At 33.8% G+C, this 23,196-nt stretch overlaps 1 protein-coding gene, 1 long non-coding RNA gene and 1 other non-coding gene across 3 annotated transcripts; 2 read left to right on the top strand and 1 right to left on the bottom strand.

Moving 5' to 3' along the window:
* Positions 1-2,770: 2,770 nt before the first annotated feature.
* On the bottom strand, positions 2,771-3,219 carry LOC102663662 (uncharacterized). The gene is made up of 3 exons (XR_005892181.1): positions 3,103-3,219; positions 2,916-3,008; positions 2,771-2,844 (listed from the first exon to the last, which is right to left on the bottom strand). It is a non-coding gene; the product is annotated as an uncharacterized lncRNA (long non-coding RNA).
* A 15,957-nt stretch (positions 3,220-19,176) lies between these two features.
* On the top strand, positions 19,177-19,443 carry MIR1519 (microRNA MIR1519). The gene has a single exon (NR_048628.1). It is a non-coding gene; the product is annotated as a microRNA MIR1519 (primary transcript).
* A 585-nt stretch (positions 19,444-20,028) lies between these two features.
* Positions 20,029-23,178, top strand: LOC100810799 (obtusifoliol 14-alpha demethylase). The gene is made up of 2 exons (XM_003528998.5): positions 20,029-20,867; positions 22,015-23,178. Exons 1-2 carry the CDS (start codon positions 20,406-20,408, stop codon positions 23,014-23,016), a joined length of 1,464 nt encoding a protein of 487 aa, XP_003529046.1. The 5' UTR covers positions 20,029-20,405; the 3' UTR covers positions 23,017-23,178.
* Positions 23,179-23,196: the final 18 nt, after the last annotated feature.

Below are 23,196 nucleotides of genomic sequence, written 5' to 3' on the forward strand. Positions count from 1 at the left end.
GGTTTGGTAGAAAATGAAAGGCTAGATGGAAAAAAGCTTTATCCAAAGCAAGTAAGGAAGTTATGATAAAAGTTGTAATCCAGTCGATCCCTACCTATATGATGAGTTGTTTTGAGTTATCAAATTCTTTGTGTAATGATATAGAAAGTCTTATAGCAAAGTTTTTCTGAGGAGGTGATGTTGAGGGGAGGAAAATTCATTGGTTGAGTTGGAGGAAATTAACAAAGAATAAAAAGCAAGGAGGGATGGGCTTCAGACAGATCAAAGCTTTTAACTTAATTAGCCCTTTTAGCAAAACAATGGTGTATGATTTTATTGATGATGATTCTTTTCTTTCCAAAGTCTATAAAGCTCGCTATTATCCAAACAATGGTGCAATTGAAATTGAAAAAGGTCACAATCCAACTTTTCTTTGGACTAGTATTCAGAAATTGAAGTGGATTGTGAAAACTAGTAGCTTTTGGAGGATAGGGAATAGAGTTAATGTTGAGGATTGTGGAGATCAATGACTGCCTAACCTCCCTAGTTTCATGATCCTACAGCACAAATGTAACAATATCGATCAAGACCTTCGAGTGAGTGACCTAATTGATCACAATGTTGGTTGTTGGAGAACCCATGTAATTAGAAATATGTTTAATTTGAATATTGTGGATAACATTATGAGTAATCCCATCACCCATATGCAAATGACAGACTTTCTCATATGGAAGCATACCCCACATGGTAACTATTATATATGTGAAATCTGGCTATTTGGTGGTAAAGTCTTAAAATAATGTAGGTGATGCTTTCCCTAGCACTTCAATGGATAATCTCTAGGGAAGTTTGTGGAAAGTACATGCAATACCAAAATACAAAAATATGGTTTGGAGATCAGGCTTGAATATTCTACCAATTGGTGATAATGTGACTAAAATGCATATAAACATTGATCCCATTTGTGCAAGGTGTGGTGAAGAGGTTGAATTGGTGGTTCACATTCTCTTAACATGCCCGAAATTGAAGATTTGGTTTGCTTCTCCTCTCAATTTGTATTCATGATAATGTGATCTCTTTCAGAGATTGGTTGAAAGATGTTTTGCTGCTGGCACTACAACAAATTTGTTAAATAATGAAGGTTATTTTTTCGTTTAGTAGAGGTTTTTACCCTCCGCAAAATAAATTACGGAGGTTTTCAAAAACCTCCGCAGTTAGATTCACCACAAGCAATTAGCGGCGGTTTTCGAAAACCTCTGGTATTGAGAACATTTTGCAGAGGTTTTTTTGTAGAGGTTTTAAACCTACGCTAACTGCGGAGGTTTTTTAAAGGAGGTTTTAAACCTACGCTAACTGTGGAGGTTTTTTAAAGGAGGTTTTAAACCTACGCTAACTGTGGAGGTTTATTGGAAGAGGTTTTTATACCTACACTAAATATGGAAGTTTTTTGTAGGAGGTTTATTAAAAGAGGTTTTAAAACTATACTATGGAGGGGTTTTTTTTTTTTTAAATCATGCTAGCAATAGATGTTTTACAATTGGTTTTCTAATTCTCCTTATTTTCTTGTATATAATGATTTTGTATACTCATTTTAGTTTCATAATCTACATGTATTATAATTTTTCATTTTCTTATGATATCGATAAAAAAATGTAATAAAAAAACTCATAATGAGGACGTAAAATTTATATTTCAATAACCAAAATAATAGGATATAGTTCAAAGATTTATAATTCAAATTTCTATTGTAAATCAAAGTATGACATAAAATTCATAACAAAGTAATATTAGTATTGTACTAAACTTTAAATCCAAAATACATTATAAGCAAACTAAGGGTTGCTAGCACCAGAAGATCCTCTTGCATCCAAAGGTGTATTAGGAACACTTGAAGCATCATTTAGCTGAAATAAGAAAAGTAAAAACACTTAGTCACATATACTATATACAAGGGTGTATCACACATACTAAATCATAATGACCATCAATAAAAATAATCAATTCTAAACAATTGTTTTAATATTCTAAACTTATGCATGGTTATTACCTTGGTCATGTATGTTTATTTAAAGACCTAACTTGAGATAAAGAGTATTAAGAGCTAGCCAAAATGAATAAAATTCTACCTTAATATTGTTGATTAACTATAAAATCTACCTACAAAACTGTAAATTAATTAGCTTAATAAACACACGTACCAATTACAAAATATATTTTCTAACTAATATGCGTGAATAAATTAATAAACTATAGACATATGTAAAACAGTTTTAAGAGTACATTGTGTATTATACTAACAAGTTTTAGGATACCTCACATATACATAATGATGTATGCATATTAATTACTTACATGTGTTTGATCAGGAGTGAAATAACTAGCTAATTCTTCAGGGATCCTTCCTTCCTTCATTATCATGTAGGCCTTAAAAGCTGATTCTAAATTGTTGTATTTCTCTTGCCATTGGTTTGAAGATGGAAAGCCAACACCAGATGAAGAAGAGCTCAGACTAGAAGCTCGAAGTCTTGTGTTCCTGAATGTATTAGAAGGAACAGCTCCTAATCCCATGCATCGCACTCTCCCAGAGTGCTCTAACCCTAACACTCTACCAACAACATCAAGAGGAGAAACTTCAGATTCATCAACTATGCTTTGAGTCAATCCTACTTCAATTTGTTCCTGCAAACATGTAATAAAAGGAATTACAAAAGTTTTAAGATTAAGCACAATCCTTGAAAACAATGTCACTAAAGAAAAACATACCGCTATAGTCTTTGATGCTTCATTTACGAATGATCCATCTTTCCTTTTATGAGTTTCAATATATAATTGTCCACGACTTGGTAGCTTCCCAGTTTCTAACAACTAAGATAAATAAAGAGTAAGTAAACATTGAACTTTTTTAATTAGTAAAAGTTAACATTTAGTGTCATTACCAACTCATTTCTTCTTCTAGGATTAGCTTTGGATCCACCAGTGTGTGGAATAACTTGCTTGCTTCGAATTTCTTTATTTCTCCTACAAAGTTCCTATATGCAAAGCAATTTCAAGTTTACAACTTGTAATAGTAATCATATAATTAGCTATAAAAACAATTCAATAATTAAAACAATCTAATTGTACCAATGTGGATGGTTTATGACGATAATGAACAAAACGAGCCCATTGATCTTTATCTATGCCTATCGGCACATTTTTTATGATTTCATCTCTTGTTTTGGTTGGATTGTTGAATTCATTCCATAAGCTTTGCCTATTTGCAGCCCATTTTCTTCCCATACTCAATTTGCAATACCGTTTTGCACCAGCTTCATTTATCTTAAAATAAAATTGAGGCTAAAAAAAAGACAAATTTATCAAATATCATATGCAAAATAATATATATATATATATATACATATATATATATATATATATATATATATATGAAAAATAGTAAAGATAAGGTTTCTAAGTGGTGTAGATATAAAAAGTTATATATAACTAATTGACATACCTTTAAAATTGTTTCAAAGCAATCATCAAAATAAGCTTTAGGTACGCCTGAAGGTCCAGACCATCTATCATAATCCATAGGAAATAATTTGCAATCAGCTGCTAGTGTTCCAAGAAATCCTGCAAGCAAGGCTTGTGCTTCACCAATTGCTTGGCCTTGGTCATCAAAATTCACAATGATGCGTAACTCCCTAGGTAAGCTATTGACTCCCTTAACTTTCACCTTAATCTTCTTGATCGTTTCTTCAGAGTCTTTAACAATAAAATAATTTCTTAATAAGAAAATGTAATATACTTCATATGATGATAATTACAAAACTAAAAATAAAATACAATACTTGTATACCTATTGCCTCAACAGTCCAACAGTGTGTAGACTCACGCCCAACATGACGTCTAGTTGTTTCATCTTCTTGTGGAACTTCAGATGTTGATACATGAGAGAGAGGGACATTACTAGTTGGGACTTCAGGAGCTTGTGTGGAATCACTTGGTGGGGAAGAAATTTCAGGATTCATTGCTGGAACTTCAGATGTTGATTCATGAGAAAGAGGGACATTACCAGTTGGGATTTCAGGAGCTTGTGTGGAATCACTTGGTGAGGGACATTGTGGTTGAGGTGCTGATTTTTGTGGATTTCTAAAACGCTTCACCTTTGGCATGACTACATATTCATGACAACAATATTAAGAGAAAAATAAATAAAGAATAATAAAATTTAAGATGACATACTATCAAAATTAAAACAAGATTAAAATAATTAACAAATGAAATAATAACAACATTTATAAGTCAATCAACTATATCATATTTAGGAAAATGTGAATTTCTTACTATTTTAGGAGTTACAATTCAATCAACTATATCATCATTTAGATGGTTTGTCGCCAATTGTACATATTGATCATCAAGCCTAGAAAATTGTTCAAGTTGTTGCTCTTGGTATGGCTCATTTTCATATGCATTTTCTTCTACTTCTTCTCCCATGTCATATAAATCTCTTGGCTTTATGTGTACAACAACACTCCATCCTTCATTGACTACATCATCTACATAATACACCATTTGTGCTTAAGATGCTTCAATGTATGGTTCATGTTCTTCACGATCACCAATATGAATCAATCTATCAAAGTTAACACAATTAAAATTCCAACAATCCTTTTTATACCCTCTATCTCGTGTAGTATCAGCCCATTTACATTTAAAAAAAATAACAGAGAATCGACCATAGTAGTTAATCTCAATGATATCTTCGAACTTCCCATAATAAGGTAAATCTGCTTGCCTTAAGTTGCCATCAACGCTACTTGAAACACATGATGTGTTAGATGTTAAGAAAACACCATTGTTTTGTGTTTTTAGAGGGAATTTTTTAATAGGGATTGAAGGTTGGGGACAACCAGTATATATTGGGATTTTGTAATTTTTTTAGAGGGAATTTTTTTTTTTGCCGGGAAAAAATATGATTTTTTTTTAAGAGAAAAGTGGAGAAATAATATTTAATTAGCAGAGGTTATAACCAACCTCCGCAAATTAAGTACAAAAAATTCTAGTTTTTAATAAATTAAGGAGGTTTCTAAAACCTCCGCAAAATAATCTCCATTATTTAACATTTTTTTTGTAGTGTGGGAGATGAAGAATTTGTGATTTAAGTGTATCACATTCTGTGCGTGATCTGGCTAAGTTGTAACTAGTGGCTTTTTAGTGGAAAGAGATGGGATATTCATCAGGTTCTTGTTAAAGTGGCATCCTTGATGCTACCAAAGCATCAACAAATAGCATGAGCCAATGAAAGTTGTCTAGAAAACGCCAGACCATGGAAAAATTAAGATAAACTTTGACGACTCATTTCGTGAATCTAAAGTTCACGAACTTTTTTTCTAAATTCCAAAAGTTGTAAAATCCCATTTCATGCAAATTTTATATCAAAACCAATGTTTTCAAATATGAGGAACTCAATTCCATGGTCAAAATCTACATAAATCAAGCTCATATGTATAGTTCATTCTAAACAATGCAGGATTTACCAAAAAAGCACAAAACTTGAAATTATGGTTCCATAGGCTAGACTAACTCAAATGGGGTGTATTTTATGTCTAACCCTAGGTTATTGCTCAATAAGTTCAATTTTTAGGTCCATATCAACATATTCCAACTCAAATTTCAAAAGTTTCAAAAATACAACATGATAAGCACATATTTGGCCCTAACTTGAAAATTAAATTCCCAAGGCTACACAACTCCAAATGAGACATATCATATATGCTTTCCTAGGTTTTTGGGATCAAGAAACTCAATTATGAACATAGAGTTCACAAATTCCATTCATAGAATTTACATCACCACAGTTACAAAATACGGGATTTGTGTCAAACATGCAAAAATCATCATATAAATGAAGTTCAAGTGCCTGACAACATATATAGCATGAGTCCTAAGAAATTAGATATTCCTCCCTTACCTCTTTGTTGACTCAAGGAAGTAAATAAATTAATGTGGGTTGAGCTAGAATCTTGAGGTCCTCCTAAACATGAACATGGAGAATGAAAGAAAGAAGAATGAGGACTCTAACTTCAAGAAGAGAAGAAAATGAAGATGAGCATGTGAAGAGGTTGAGAAAAACTCACCTAAACCTCCAAGAACCTTGAGCTCTCAACAATGGAGGAAGAGAAAAGCAATGAGCTCCCCTCTCTCTCTTGGTCGACGTAAAACACAAGGGGTTTGGGGTTGAGTTGCTCACTCTTTTATAGGGGGAGAGATAGGTTAAGTGGGGACCCCACATGTGGTCCCTTAAGTTTTTCCCTCTCTTTTGTCTATTCAAACTAACTACACTTAAGGACTTAAGCTCTCAATTAGTCCCTAATTAATTCTAACTTCTAAATTAATTCTAGAGTTATAGGTTCATTTATTAATCAGTTCTATTAATCTTGACTAAAAATAATTAAAGTGAATGAGAAATTAATTCTCCTCCTCCTTAATTATTTAAACTAATAGTCACTACTATAAAAACAACATACTACGATGGTCCTTAAGCATATTTAAAGATGATTTTGAACCGTCTTTAAAGCCAACGTCATTGAAAGTGTTGACTTTCGATGACGGTTTTCAAAAAATCGTCTTAGAAAAATATATCTTTCTAAGATGGTTGTTAGCTAAGAACCGTCTTAGAAGGGTACTCTTCTAAGACGGTTTTTAGCTAACAACCGTCTTAGAAGAACCTTTCTAAGATGACTTTTTAAACAACTGTCTTAGAATGATTTTTTTAAATTAAAAAATAAATAAAAATAGAGAATTCTAAGACGGTTTTTACAAGAACTGTCTTAAAATGTCATTCTAAGACGATTTTTCAAAAAATCGTCTTAGAATGTCTTATTTTTATAAAAAAAAAATTGAGGATTCTAAAAGCATCATTAACAACAAGGGCCTTGGATGATGACTCTTTCGACGCAAGTTACGTTTTGGTCATTGGACTGTAAGGGCTAGCGACTTCCTTTTCTTTGTTCCTTCATCTTGAGCAAGCTCTTGCTTATGGAATTTAAGAATACCAAAAAGCTCTTCAAGAGTCATTGAATCAAGATTCTTGATGGCTCTTAACGTTGTAACCTGTGTTCTCCGCTTTCTAGATAAACTTTGTAAGATTTTATCAAAGTGATCATAATTATCATAATGTCTACCTAGAGAGCGAAGCTTGTTCAGAATGGTTTGGAAGCGTCCAAACATGGTTTGGATATCTTCTCCCTCTTCCATGCTGAAGAGTTCATACTTATGTGTCAGAAAACTCAACTTGTTACATTTTACCTACATATGTTTGGCCTTATTGAAGCTATGAACCTTGGAATATTCATATTGTGATAGAGCGCACAACATAGTGTTTCTTGCACGTGAGTTGAGAAGAAATTTGGATTTATGATCATCCATCCATTTGTCCCTAAGGATCTCATTCTTCTGATCGTCTAGGAGAATATGATTGTCTTTTTCTACAACATCCCACATATCAATGTGAGCGGATTCAAAGAAGGCAATCATCATTTCCTTCCAATAGTCATAGTTGGCTCTCTTAAACATAGGAGTCTTGTTCACATCAAATCCTTCTTCCATCATTTCAGGAATTTTTTTTCCTCTACTTTGTCAAGACCTCAACCTAGAGTCCAAGCTCCAATACCAACTGAAGTACCTGAAACACACTAGGTTGAATGGTGTGATGGATAAAAATTTGGTCTATCGTAAACTTTGAAAGCTTTTCTCAAACAAATATCAATGGACAATGGGTTTCGTCCAAGGTGTTCGAAATCACTTTGTGCTTAAAAAACCAATTCTCAAAACTTGGACATGGTAGTATAGAAGTAACTTATAGAAAAAGAAACTAGTTGTATAAAAGCAGTAAAGAAAACGCAAAAGGTTTTATACTGGTTCACCCCAATTCTTGGGCTACGTATAGTTCTCCTTCAAACCTTAAAGGGTTACACTAATCAAATCTTTGATTATAACCAAGTATTCTCTATGCCACTTTTGGCTACAGTTAGTACTCTCTAGGTCACTCCTGGAACCACCCTAAATCTCCCCTTAAGATTAAGACTCAAGAATTCTTTGTCTCTAGGCCACTCCTGACTTTCACAAACAATAAATGTTAGATAGAAAATTTATTATAATCACTCAAAGAGTGTTTACACAATAAGCTCGAATATAATAAAACTTGTTAACTTAGCAGAGCTAAGATTTACTCAATTCACTCAAGTTTCTTTCGTCCAACTAAACTGATAGTGTTACAACACTTTATTTGTTTTGTCTTGGATGATTCTCTTGTGATTCGACAACCTTAACACAAACATCTTCAAGTTTTATATGGACTTCAGAGCTTCGATCAGCTGAGAGATTCCAACTAGTTGTTGTCTAATAACTTGGGCACTTTACACAAGGCTATTACTGTGCAGAGAGAGAGTGTGGGGACCTCAAACATTTTCTACAATATATCTTAAGAGAAGTACAACTTGTCACTGTCGCCTTGTGCTTAGAGCTAACTTTCAGCGTACAAATCAAATATAACATTAACAACATAAGACAAAAGGAATTAAGAATGTCAAGACAACACAATTTAAATCTTCCATTTTTGTGCTATGGCATAAATTGCTTACTAAATCTATGGACGTTACTTTCTTATGATTACTTTTAGTACTTAAGGATTGAGTAACTATTCCATTTCCTTTGTACTATGAGCCAAGTACTAAAGCACTTGTCTTCTTAGGACTGGATGTTGAGGCAGTATCGTCCAGTGACTGATATTGTGGCTATCGTCTTCAACATTTATATTCATGCTTTTTGCTTGTATCTCATAGGGATAGATGAAACTATTGCTTAAACATGAAAGGTTAACACATAAAATTTATACTTTGTTAACATGAAACCTTAGGAATTTAATTGTTTGGTATAGTCCAATATGAATCGGACGCAGCCAGACTTAACAATTTGCTCACCTTCACATCAAGAGCCTTCATCACCACATTCATCTCCTCATAACTGAGTAAGCGATGATGTCATATCCTATCATTTCTCACCTTAGCATCATCGTCCATCCACATCATTCCAATCGTGTCCACCTCCATCTCCAATCAATACTTCCAAGTTTGCATACTCGCATCCCATCCTTGCATTAAGAGCTACCTAGAGACCATAAACTTCTCTTCCAGCTAAGGAAATTGAGTTTGATGAAGTAAAAATCAAAAAGAAATTTCCAACTGTCTTTTTCAATAGGAACAAACAAAACTATAGCAAGAGGATAGAAATCACATACAGAGAGAAGCAAAAACCCATCCAGATACAATCCATATATGTGTCCTTACCCCATGGATGAGGTGTGATTATTAGCACAATCCATCTTCTATTTTCCAAGCTTTTTTACATGATGCAATAGTCTCTATGGAGACTCCCTCTTGGATGATACTAGTGTATCCTAACCTGATCAAGATGCAACCACATTAGGTTTCCTTTGGAACTGGAAAATCATGCATCCATTACCAGAGGATGAGGAAATTGCTCAAGTTACAAGGTCTAAAGGCGAAAAAACACTTTCACCTATTCCAAGGAGCAACTTGGATCCATCCATGGGCAGTCAAACTCCAATAATTAGATAAGAGAAGGATATTCATTTGTGGATGCATGTTACCAAATAATTTCCTATTAACCCTACAACTTCATATTTGAAGCTAAGGATAGAAGATTTACATGATCTGGGCAAGTCTGTGCCTTAGATGTATGTAACAAATCTAGGAGAAGCTTATCCTCCAAGTTTTCACATTAGTAGAGCCACTAACATACAAATTCAACATGATAGAGTCAGCCCTTGGTAGCCCATGTATGACTTAGGCAGGAAAAAAAGGTTCTAATTGTACTATAATGGAGAGATGTCGAGTAGAGAACAAAAACTGGAGATTGTTAATCACCCTCACAACTAGAGCTTTGTCTTTAACAAGGCCGAAAAGCCCACAAAGAAGCTAGACAAATATGATTTCAGGACTTTCTAGAATCAAACTATTTGGTTTGATACAACCAAGGCCTCAATCTCTGACTTCAATGGAACCGATCTTGCCAAACATCCAGACTCCATACAAGTGTTGCATCCAAAAAAGGTGTATCACTTTGATGACGCGTGTGCTTGCTTTGTCAAGAGTGATGATGACTTCATCACTCGATTGAAGACACTTCCAATCATCAACACAAATGTAACATCTCATTTTTCGTAAAATAAATTAAAAATAAAGATTTTTAAGAAAATAATGAAATTTTTTAATTCAATAAATAGGAATAAATAGTTTTATTAATTAAAATAATGATTTTAAGGTAAATAAAATTAATATATGTTCTTAGAAAATAAAAATGATGTTTTATTTATCCATTTGATAAAAAGTATAATAAAATTCCTTTTTATAATAAAATAGTTTGAGAGTGCACTAGTTATAAATAAAGATATATTAGGTTAATTTTTACATTTACGATACGTCTCTACGCTCTCTCTTATCTCAAATTCGTTTTCTCTCCCCTCTCTCTTAAAACCCTTTCTTTTTCCCGCATACAGATAAACTTGTCCTAGTAAAACTACAATCCCTGACTTGTTCACCGTTGGATTGTTGTGAAATTTAAATACCAGGTTTAGTACTCATTTTCGCACTTGGGATTTGAAAAATAATTTTTGTGGTGAGAGAAATGTCCCTCGCACGTAGTTCTCTTTTTCCCACATACACCCAAATTTGTCTTAGTAAGACTACAATCCGGGATTTGTTAACCATTAGATCATCGTGAAATTCGAGCACCAAGTTTGGAACTCATTTCTGCACATTCTCATCGTTGGGGTTTGCAAAATAATATTTGTGGTGATAGAAATGTCTCTCATATAGAGACAGTGAAATGCAGACTAATTCTTTCTCCTTCTCTCTAACGCTTGGAAACCCTAACAAAGCAAACAAAGAAAAAGCTTGAGGAATCTTAGGGAATCGCTAGAGACACCGTTATCACTACCCGACTACACACATGAGCCTTCTTAGAGGTAAGTTGATGAGAATCCTAAAACTGCTCAAATACAGGGGCCTATGACTAGGAGTAGGACCAAACAGTCAATGGATATACCCTCCAATGAATGGTAGCAGACATACTTAACAAAGCCCAAGTGGAGAAGGATGAAGGCCTAGAGGAAGAGACACTACTAAGAATATTAATTGTTGCTGAAGGCCCAAATTAATTTGAAGGCCCATGCCAAATGTGTTCTTTTTTTATATTTTTATTTCTTTTGTCGTCATTTTAGCCCAAACTGATTTGAAGACTCATGTCTATTTCTATTTTTTGTTCAGATACACTATATGTATTGATTTCATTTTCAATAGAAGGACTTTTGGCATTTTGCGAATATTTTGTGAGATCTTTTCTTTGGGTTCCTTGTTGAACCAATCTCAGACTTATCAAGGTAATCCTGATGGCATCTACCCTGACTTATCTTCCATCTGTGGAAGTGGCGTCATCCAAACTTTGTGACATGTATCAAGCGATCCGCTCCTAGTAAGGATCATATCATCTGGTATTAGAGCTATGGCTCTTGCTACAAGTTCTATCCTATCCAATTTTTTTTTCTCTTTGTAATTTGTCTCAGTTTCATGTTTTGTTCTGTTATTTGCATTCTTGTTCGCATTCTTGTTTGCGTCTTGTTGCATTCTTGTTTTCATTCTTGTTCTTGTTACATTCTTGTTTTTGTTTCTTTTAGATTTTGTGTCAAAAATTCTATTTGAATTCTGTTACGAATTCTGTTTGGGAACAATTTGACTTACCGGAAGAATTTAGGGCTTTAGGGTTTAGTAGGCTCTTGAATCTATTTGCCTATTGAACGAATTGCCTGATTGCCTCTTGAATTTGGACCGGTGAGATGGATTGATTGAAGAACAGTCTATTATCCTAGAAGAATTTTAAAAAAAGAAAGCATTATATAAACAAAAGAAAAAAATGAAAAAAAAAGTTGCAAAAACTTTGAAAAAAAGTGGGTGTTTGATCTTTGAACGCGGATTTGAGGCAGTTATAGGCATTTTTTTGGCAAATTTGTTATCCAAATCTGTTATTTAAATATGTTATCCAAATCTGCTATCCAAACCTGTTATTCAAATCTGTTATCCAAATCTATTATTGAGTCCATGGTAATTAAGTTGTTTTTCCTGTTCTATTACCTTGTGTGTCCAATTTGATTCATCCAGGAACTTAAGAGGGAGTGAGTGTGGTAAAAGGAAAGAGTAAAAAAAATATCACACAAAAACCTATATTTAGATCATCAAACACGTGTGTGCTTCCATCAAAGAGAGAAATATGTGAGTAGAGTGTGGTGAGGTATTGAAACCTTTGTTTAAATTACTACAAATTTTTTTGTTCCTTAATTATGGCAGAACCTGGTGACGATGGTGGTGAATATCATCAATTGGACAGATCTCAATGTTTGTTATTGTATGTGGTGACTACACAGATGCAATGTTTGCTTAACTGTAACAATGAAGGGCTCTATAGACGAATCAATGGATTGGAGAACCAACTGAATCAAAATGCTGGAAGACATTATGGTGGGAATAGAAGGGGCAATGATGGACCCAGGAAAAACAGAATTGAGGGGTAGAACAGAATTGAGGGAGTAAAACTCAATGTACATCCTTTTAAAGGCAGGAGTGACCCAGATGCCGACCTTGACTAGGAGATGAAGATTGAACATGTATTCTCCTGCAATGATTATACTGAAGAGTAGAAGGTGAAGTTAGTAGCAGTTGAATTCTCAAACTATGCCCTTGTTTGGTGGAATAAAAACCAAAGAAAGATGATGAGAGAAAGGAAGGGCTTGAGATAGATACATGGACTGAGATGAGAAGGGTTATGCAAAAGAGGTATATTCCAACTAGCTACAGCAAAACCATGTGATAGAAACTCCAGAGGTTGTCAAAGGGAAGTTTGACTGTGGAGGAGTACTACAAAGAGATGAAGATGGCACTAGTGAAGGCAAACATTGAAGAGGAAACCAAGGACACAATGGCTCGTTTTCTGAGTGGCCTAAATCTTGACGTTAGAGATGTTGTTGAATTATAGGAGTACGTGGAATTGGATTACTTGCTACATAAGGCAGTCTGGCTTGAACAATAGCTGAAGAGGAAAAGAACAGCAAGAAGGAACTCATCCAACACCTTCAACCAGAACTGGACCAACAGATCCAAGAAGGAGGGAGGCAACTCGTCCAGCCCATCAACACACTCTCCACATGGAAATTCAGCAACGCCCAGTGCTGGAACCAAGCATAATTTTGTCTTATCATCCAACATTGGTACCAAAAACATAAAATGCTTCAAATGCTTAGGCTGAGGACGTATTGCTTCTGACTATCCAACCAAGAGGACCATGATCATGAAGGCAGATGGAGAAATCACCAGTGAATCTGAAATCAATGAAGAAGAAGAAGTGGAAGAAAAGCTTGAGGAGGAAGCTATGCAGGGTGACATGCTAATTGTGAGGAAGCTCTTGGGAAGTTAGATGCAGCCACTAGACGACATCCAAAGAGAAAATATTTTCCACAGCATATGCATAATTAATGGTAAGCTTTGCTCTTTAATTGCTGATGGAGGAAGTTGTACCAATGTTGTCAGTTCTAGGTTAGTATCCAAACTGACTTTGGATACTAAGTCCCATCCTAGGCTATACATACTTCAGTGGCTTAGTGAAGATGAAGAGGTAAAAATAACTCAGCTAGTTGAGGTGTGTCTCACCATTGAAAGATACAATGATAAGATGTTGTGTGATGTGGTTCCAATGGAGGCGACTCATATAATGTTAGGAAGACCATGGTAGTATGACACCAAAGGAGTACATGATAGCTTCACCAACAAGATTTCTTTCCAGCACCATGACCAGAAGATTATTCTTAAACCTTTATCCCCTAGAGAAGTGTGTGATGACCAAATCAGAATGAGAGAAAATAGAGAACAAGAGAAAGAAAGGAGTGAAGCACCAAAGAGGAATAGGAAAAAGAAGAGTGATACACATGAGAGAAAATTTAATTGTTTAGCAAAGGCGAGTGTAGAAGGATGAAGGCATACTTAACAAGGCCCAAGTGGAAAAGGATGAAGGCCCAGAGGCAGAGACACTACTAACAATATTAATTGTTGTTGAAGACCTAGACTAATTTGAAGGCCCATGCCAAATATATTCTTTTTTTATATTTCTATTTTTTTTTCGTTGTCACTTTGGCCCAAACTGATTTGAAGGCCCATGTTTATTTCTATTTTTTTTTCAGATACACTATATATATTGATTTCATTTTCAATAGAAGGACTTTTGACATTTTGCGAATATTTTGTGAGAGCTTCTCTCTGGTTTCCTTATTGAACCAATCTCAGATTTATCAAGGTAATCCTTGTGGCGTCTACCCTGACTTATCTTTTATCTCTAGAAGTGGCGTCATCTGAACTATGTGACCTGTATCAAGCGATCCTTTCCTAGTAAGGATCACATCATAAGTGATGAGTTTATCAAGCAATCCACTCCTAGTTTATTGTATTGTGATTATTCCTTTATGATTACAATTATGAGATTATTGTGTTTGACAGGCCAATTGATGCCTTGATGCGAATTGGTTGATAAAATTGAGTGTTTTCATGTTTTTGACCTTTGATTTTGATATGATTATGTGAAATTGTTTAAGGGGTTTAATCATATAAACATAACATATTAATATTATTATTGTTTGACATGTATGTAATGCATGAGGTGTGATAACATGTTGTCTTGGAATTATGGAAGTGTAATGAACTATGTGTAAGTGACAAGTTGAGTATGTGTTAAATTGTGAGATCACACATGTGTATTGAGATGTTGTGTGCACTGAGTTATGAGCTATGAATCGTATAATCACACGACTGCAAGACCCTTTAAGGGCGACGAGTTAATACGCGACAAGTATTATGATGGGATCCACTATGAGAACTCAACAAGTTTAATCACTTTGAGGCGTGATGAGTTAAAATTATTTTGAAAACAATTGAGGAATCGTGTATTTTGTACAATTCATAGATAGATTTTGTGTGTTAAAATATTTTCTCGGTTGGATCTAAATTAGGAGGGAGAGGTCCCAACGGACTCTTTAGAGTGTAGGCCTTGGGGGTAAATACACTCGGTTTGAATGTTCCTTGAAGTCTATGTTGATCCCATATAGTTGGAGCGTTCTCACAAAATAGAGTGATCCTGACTGGTCTTCCTATGATTTTACCTATTGAGAGTGACTTGACTTACCAGTGTGTTGTCTTTCTTGTCATGTACCCCTGGTCGTCCAATGAGGTTTTTCACTGACATGGTACCACATTGCATATAGGATTGAGTCTTAGTATATTTGTTGCATAACGCTTATATGTTGATTGATATTGATTGGTTGAGTGATATTGTGTTTTGATCCTTGAGTATGTGAATGACGTGAAAATGTGTGAGATGTGTGGTGTTGAGATGTGATGTTACGCAGTAAGTGGTGGAATGACATGAGTTGTGTTAAAGTAAGTTGTATTTCATTTATAGGATATGTATATCTATGTTGTCTCGTTTCTCTCTATTAGTTAGGAATGTGATAACTCACTCATTGTGTGTTGTTTGTGTTTGGATCTTGTGATGATATCGAACTTTATGTTCGTGAAAGCAGATGGCTATGGAAAACCTCATGCTAGAGGACACTGAAACACAATGCTCTAATAGGATGTGACATTGGGATATGGGGTTCTATATTAATTTCATGAAGTTCCGGGCATGTAGTTTTTATCTTTTTGTTTCACTTACTAAGTCTTTAATTCATTCTTTGGAGTTTTGGACGACTTTGTTTTGAGTCGGAGATGTTTTTTAATAAGTTTTATTTGGTAACAATGAAGTGAATGTGACCCTTTTATCCACGTGAATTTTTTAAGTGATTTGAATAAAATTGATTTAATTATATTTTGGATTTTTATATGTTTTTCTTAAGTATATGTATATTTAGCATCCAATGCGTTGTAATAGGACATTCTTATATTTGAATTCTTCTCTTTGTATTACGATATAATTATTCTAACATTTAAATTTCAAGTATGTGAAGGCAGAGACAAACAAAATGTTATCAACGACAACATCATTCATACAAGTAGTGGGGTAAAGAGTCGCAAAAGCACTATATATTTGTCCCCTCTTTCTCCCCTTAACAAGCTGCCATGTAGCAAAAAGGACAAGTTGTTGATAATGGAATTATTTAAGGAAGGCACATATCGCACAATGGATAGTTTTGTTGAAGTCTATAAAAGCAACATCAAGAAGAAATACACACAAAAAAAGAATTAATCAAAATTACATGTGTCATATATCTATCAAAAGTTTTGGACACTCGAGAAAAGAACTTAAAAAGTCTCATTCTTTGCTTAGCAAAGTTATCTACTGTATTCGAACTTAATTGCATGCCTTCTCTTTGAGAGATTTGAATATTGTATTCATTCAAAGAATTGTTTGGAAAGCTAGGAGTGACTAAGTGAACAAAGAATACTTTGGTGTTCTTAATCTCAAGGAAAGATTAAGTGTGTGCCAGAAGTGACCTAGAGAATATTTGTTGCATTTAAGAGTGGCAAATCATAATACTTATTTTGTAATCAATTTGATTAAGTGAAACCATTTACATGTATTAAAGGAAAATAAGACAGCTCAGATTGAGTGAACTAGTATAAACCAAATATTTTTACTTAAGCTCTTGTCTTTACACTTATATTCTCTTGTGCAAACTACCATACACTTGGACACACAAGTCTTTATTAAAAACTTGTATTTACATCTGTTGGACGCTCTTTAAAAATCGCTTTTGAACTTATACATTGCAAAAAAAGATTCATATTTCATATAATACACTATTCTACTCCCCTTTCCCCCCTTCTTTCTAGTGTGATTTTTGTTATTAAAAAAAATTAGTGATTTGATTATACTCAAAATCTAGAAAGAAAAATAGCAAAAGAAGAAATAGAACTGTTAATTGTAGTAACTTATTCAATGTTAAAAAAGACAGATCCTTAATAGTCATTGTTGAATAAGAAGAAGCATGTGTTGCAAATCCAGCTTAACATAAATATAAAATAATGAAAACAAAAAATAAAAATAAAAAAGTCTCACCCAAACATGCATTTCATATAAAACAGGGTGAACAAACAATAAAAACATAGACACACACATGTGAATGAAATTTTAACTTAAAAAAAATTCATGCTATATAGTGTTTTGTTGGCTTACCTTATGGTGTGGTGTAGACCACCAAAGGCTGGCTTTCATCTTCAAATAACACAACCAAAATACTTTGTCATGATGGCTATGGAGGTTGTCAAAGTGATTGTTTTTACTAATATTTTGTGGAATCAAAGAAAGCAAAAAGAGGAAATGACAAAAGGCATTATGTGTTACTGAATTAGTAAAAAGTAACTGTGTTTACGGTTATTTTGTGGAATCCCACCTTCAAAAATGAAAATCATGTCATTAATAAAGATGTCCCTTGGACACTCACACATTAACGATAATAGAAGTCTTTTAGCGACATAATAAATTGGTCATACTTTTTTCATATTTAGAGATTAAATAATACTTTTTTTATCTTTTAGGGATTTAACTATCATCGATTTATACTTTTAAATCGAAATAGTCATTTACCTAGTAAGAAATATAGAAATAGAAAAATAATATATTATTTAGATGAATAGAAATAGATATAAAGGTGAACAAATTTCTTTTAACTTATTTGGATGAGTGAAAAAGAAAATGAATATAAATAAATAAATTATATAAACATATTTTATAATAATTATAAAAATTATATAATATTTTTCTTAGCATAAATTTATTTATGATTTTTAAATTTATAATATTGAAAATAAAACAAAAAATAAATAAGAGAGAAATATATACTTTCCTCCCATTTCATTTATAATTTGGAAAGTGTTTTTATAATGAGTCATACGAAAATAATTTTCTTTCCTCTTACTTCCCTTCTTTAACGAATGATAAGAATTTAATATCTGCATCATCTTTCTTCTTATTATTTATTTCCACTTTATTTCTAAATGTTTTCAATTCCCTCCTATTCACCTCCAAACAAATTCACTGTTAATGTCATTGTCAATTTTATTTCATAATTTTTTATCAATAAATATTAATTAATAATTTGTTAGTTTTTTTATCAACATAAAATATCTATTGAACTTGTGACATTTTTCTCATTTCCTTTTTTTTAAAGTTAAATTACTCATTTGGTCTTTATAATTTCACGATTCTTATATTTTTGGTTCTTATGGTTTAAAGTGGTTTTTTTAGTTCCTACAGTTTACATTTTAATTCTCTTTTAGTCCCTATAGTTTTGAAAATGATTTTTTTAGTCCTACATTTTAATTCTCTTTTAGTCCCTATAGTTTGAAAGTAATTTTTTTAGTCCCTATCCTTTATATTTTAATTTCCTTTTAGTCTTTACCATCAAAATATGAGTAATATTATCAATTACAATTAATTATAAAAATATTAGCAAATAATTCATAACTAATTTATCTTAAGATAATTTGTAATAAAAAAATAATTGATAATTTATAATTAATTTGTAACTAATTATTTTTATATTTTTTGTAGTAAGGACTAAAAGGTGATTAAAATACAAATTATACGGACTAAAATGACTTTCAAACTATAGAGACTAAAAGAGAATTAAAATATAAACTGTAAGGACTAAAAATAATACTTTTAAACTAGAGACTAAAAGAGAATTAACATATAAATTATAGGGACTAAAAAAATCACTTTCAAACTATAGGGACTAAAAAAGTAAGAATCATGAAACTATAATGAGTAATTTAACATTTTTTTTAATATTCTACCGATATTTTATCTTCTAATTTTATTTCATAACTTAAATTAGTATATAAACAATGATGTTATATTTTATTTTATCAAATTTTATTAGAGAATATTAATATCGTATTTTTAAAATATTTCCTCTAATACTCAAACAAAGAAAAATTTAAAATAATAATAATATTTTTTTTCCGCAATTTCCTTAAAACTTTTCAAACATTAATGTGAGAAATTCAAGTGAATAAGCAATTTAGTCCCTGAGATTGTACCTATTTTGCATATTAGTCTCTAACTTAATGTTAAATTCAAAATAATCTCTATCTTTACATAAGTGTTGCAAAATAGTCATTCCGTTAAATTTTAAAGTAACACCGTTAGTGAGATCAATTTTAGTGCCACGTGAACTATCCAATATAGCACTAAAGGATGACGTGACATGACATGTGGACGTGTCTCCTAAAAGATGTCACGTCATTTTGAAAGTCCACGAGACATTTCACAACCTTTGCAATGCATGGACACTTTAAGCACGATTTCTGACATCTTTTAAGTTAGAGACTATTTTGCAATACTTATGCAAAAGATATGAACTATTTTGAATTTTTCATTAAGTTAGGGACTAATATGCAACAGGGGTACAAAGTCAATGACTAAATTGCCTATTTACTCGTTTTGTTATCATCAAAAGACGTGACATCTTTTAAGAAGCGAGTTCACGTATCATGTCACGTCATCCTTTAGTGTCACGTTGGATAGTTCACGTGACACTAAAATTGACCTCGCTAACGGCGTTACTTTAAAATTTAATGGAATGACTATTTTGCAACACTTATGCAAAGATATGGACTATTTTGAATTTAATATTAAGTTAGGGACTAATATGCAAAATAGATACAATCTCAGAGACTAAATTGCCTATTCACTCGAGAAATTCTCAAAATGGCATTCCTCTATGTATTTCAGAAATGTCTCCTTAGACAATTCAAACCCCTCTTGCATAGATTAACTCAATGAAATGAGTCAATAATTTTTTACTATAAATGTTTTCCAAATTTTCAAATCAATTCTAAAAATCTCCAAAATTTCTTCTACACCTTTTTTCTTTTTCATTAATGCCAAATTGCCCCTAAATAAACACATATAAAATTAACCCCCTTATATTCGGCCCGTGAATAGAACAGAACAGACATCCCCCAGCCATATCCATCCAAAGACCAAAGCCTAACCCACAGTTTTATTTCCCAAACCCAGTGATTACTGTGAGCCCAGCTAAGCCAAATCCTCCTTATAAATTTGCATTTGCACATTAACACTCCTTAGTGGCCACACACACAACTTCATAAAGTGTAACAATCAAAATCACGCCACAGATCTACACACACCACATCATGACACAATAGATCTGTGTTAGTCCTTTGGTTTTATCAAACCACACTTGCACCAATCAAAACCACAAAACACAACTCGTCACATCACATCACATCACATCTATTTTCATTACTTCATCATTTTCACTGCAATTTTCACACCACACACACACCACAATCATGGAAGTTGATAGTAGGTTTCTGAACACTGGCCTCCTCCTTGTGGCCACAATCCTTGTGGTCAAGCTCATCTCAGCCTTCATAGTGCCCAAATCCAGAAAGAGGGTACCCCCAATTGTGAAGGGGTGGCCCTTAATTGGAGGACTCATCCGTTTCCTCAAAGGTCCAATCTTTATGCTCCGTGACGAGTACCCTAAGCTTGGAAGTGTCTTCACTCTCAAACTCTTCCACAAGAACATCACCTTCCTCATTGGCCCTGAGGTTTCTGCACACTTCTTCAAGGCCTCAGAGACTGATCTCAGCCAGCAAGAGGTGTATCAGTTCAATGTGCCAACTTTTGGACCTGGGGTGGTCTTTGATGTTGATTACTCTGTGAGGCAAGAACAGTTCAGGTTCTTCACTGAGGCTCTTAGGGCCAACAAGCTCAAGGGTTATGTCAATCAGATGGTTGCAGAAGCTGAGGTACGAATTACGTTTTTTGGTGTTTTTGTTTGTTTGGTTATTGATTGATCTATTGTGGTGGAATCTCACGTTGATGAGTAATCTATTGGTCTTGGAATTAATCATTGAAACCAATAATTTGTTTTGGATTAGTGGTGTTGTCCTTCCAATAAAATTGGCATTCTTTGGCTTTTGCCCTTAATTTTTAAAACCCTTACTTTTCAACCTTATGTTTTGTAAATGCCTATTTTTTTTCATTAAGTGAGGGTTTTAAAGGATAGGAGTATAAACTGAAGATTTTCAATTTTACAGCGATGATAAAACTCCATTGACCTTTTATTTTATTTGATTTTTATGGGGCACAATTATAGATTGGGGGACATGGGGGAACATTTTGTCACCTCCCCTTGTTAGAAACTCCTCATAGGCTTAGATCCATTGTTTTTGTTATTGCTTTTTTGTGCTTTAATTGACCCTTTTGTTGTTACTTGATGTGTTACATGTTTGTGCAATCAATTCAATGCTTTGGTGGATTTGGTCAATGGGGTGATGGTCTCTGTATTGTACTGGCTGCAGTTTATTGCAGCTTTTATTCAACAATAACAGTAACTAAGCAGCCTCATCCAAGTTTGAGGGACCAGATACAGATCATTTTGCTTTGGAGTGAAAAGTGTGGCATTATAATTCTTATAAAATTGAATAAAATTTAACAATTTAATGATTTATAACAAATGCACATACTTCATATCACCAGAATAGCCCATTGAATTGTCAACAATGATTATAAGTTTAACTCTCATCTTAGTGTAGTGAAAAGTGTGGCATTATAATTCTTATAAAATTGAATAAAATTTAACATTTTAATGATTTATAACAAATGCACATACTTCATATCACCGGAATAGCCCATTGAATTGTCAACAATGATTATAAGTTTAACTCTCATCTTAGTGTAGTGTGATTCTTAGTTTAATTGAAAACAAAGTTTTATGCTGCTACTTGAATTCAGTTCCATTTGGACTTGACCGTGGTGAAATGGCATCAAACCCGGCAGTTCATTGTTTCTTTATGTTGTTAATAGTAAACTCTTCCCTTGTAATTTTTCCTTGGTTGTATACCAAATTGTCATTGAAGTCTGTTCTTTCCCAAACACAAACTCAATTTGCAGGACTATTTCTCAAAGTGGGGACCAAGTGGTGAGGTTGATTTGAAGTATGAGCTTGAGCATCTGATCATCTTGACAGCCAGTAGATGTCTCTTGGGGCGTGAAGTTCGTGACAAGCTCTTTGATGATGTCTCTGCATTGTTCCACGACCTTGATAATGGGATGCTTCCAATCAGTGTTCTCTTCCCATACCTGCCAATCCCAGCTCACAAGCGCCGTGACCAGGCACGCAAGAAGCTTGCTGAAATCTTTGCAAGCATCATAACATCTCGCAAAAGTGCAAGCAAATCAGAAGAAGACATGCTGCAGTGCTTCATTGACTCAAAATACAAAGATGGTCGCTCAACAACAGAAGCTGAAGTGACTGGGCTTCTCATTGCTGCACTTTTTGCCGGTCAACACACAAGCTCGATTACCTCCACTTGGACTGGGGCATATCTGCTGTCTAACAACCAGTACCTTTCAGCTGTGCAGGAGGAGCAGAAGATGTTGATAGAAAAGCATGGGGACAGAGTTGATCATGATGTTTTGGCTGAAATGGATGTGCTGTATAGGTGCATCAAAGAAGCTTTGAGACTCCATCCTCCTCTAATCATGCTGATGAGAAGCTCACACACTGATTTTAGTGTCACAACACGAGAGGGGAAAGAGTATGACATTCCCAAGGGTCATATAATTGCCACATCACCTGCTTTTGCAAACAGGCTAGGTCATGTTTTCAAAGACCCTGATAGGTATGATCCCGATCGATTTGCTGTGGGGAGGGAAGAGGACAAGGTGGCAGGTGCATTCTCATACATTTCATTTGGAGGGGGCAGACATGGATGCCTTGGGGAGCCATTTGCATATCTGCAGATAAAAGCAATATGGACTCATCTGCTTAGGAATTTTGAGCTGGAGTTGGTGTCACCTTTTCCAGAGATCGATTGGAATGCCATGGTTGTGGGAGTGAAGGGGAAAGTGATGGTCCGATATAAGCGGAAGGAGCTTTCAGTTAATCAATAGGACCACATAATTCAGTGTCTGGCATGATTTTATTTTAAGCAGTTATTGTTAGTCTTTTCTGGTTCAGCTTCTGTCAAAGTTCGTTGTTTATTTGGCAATGAATATCTAGAATCTTGATTTTGATTTTTTTTTCTTCTAATTCTATTAAGTGATTTTAACTTATTTTTGTTTGTGTATTTG

The sequence above is a fragment of the Glycine max genome, chromosome 7 (genome assembly GCF_000004515.6).
Source record: "Glycine max cultivar Williams 82 chromosome 7, Glycine_max_v4.0, whole genome shotgun sequence".
Taxonomy (NCBI): domain Eukaryota; kingdom Viridiplantae; phylum Streptophyta; class Magnoliopsida; order Fabales; family Fabaceae; genus Glycine; species Glycine max.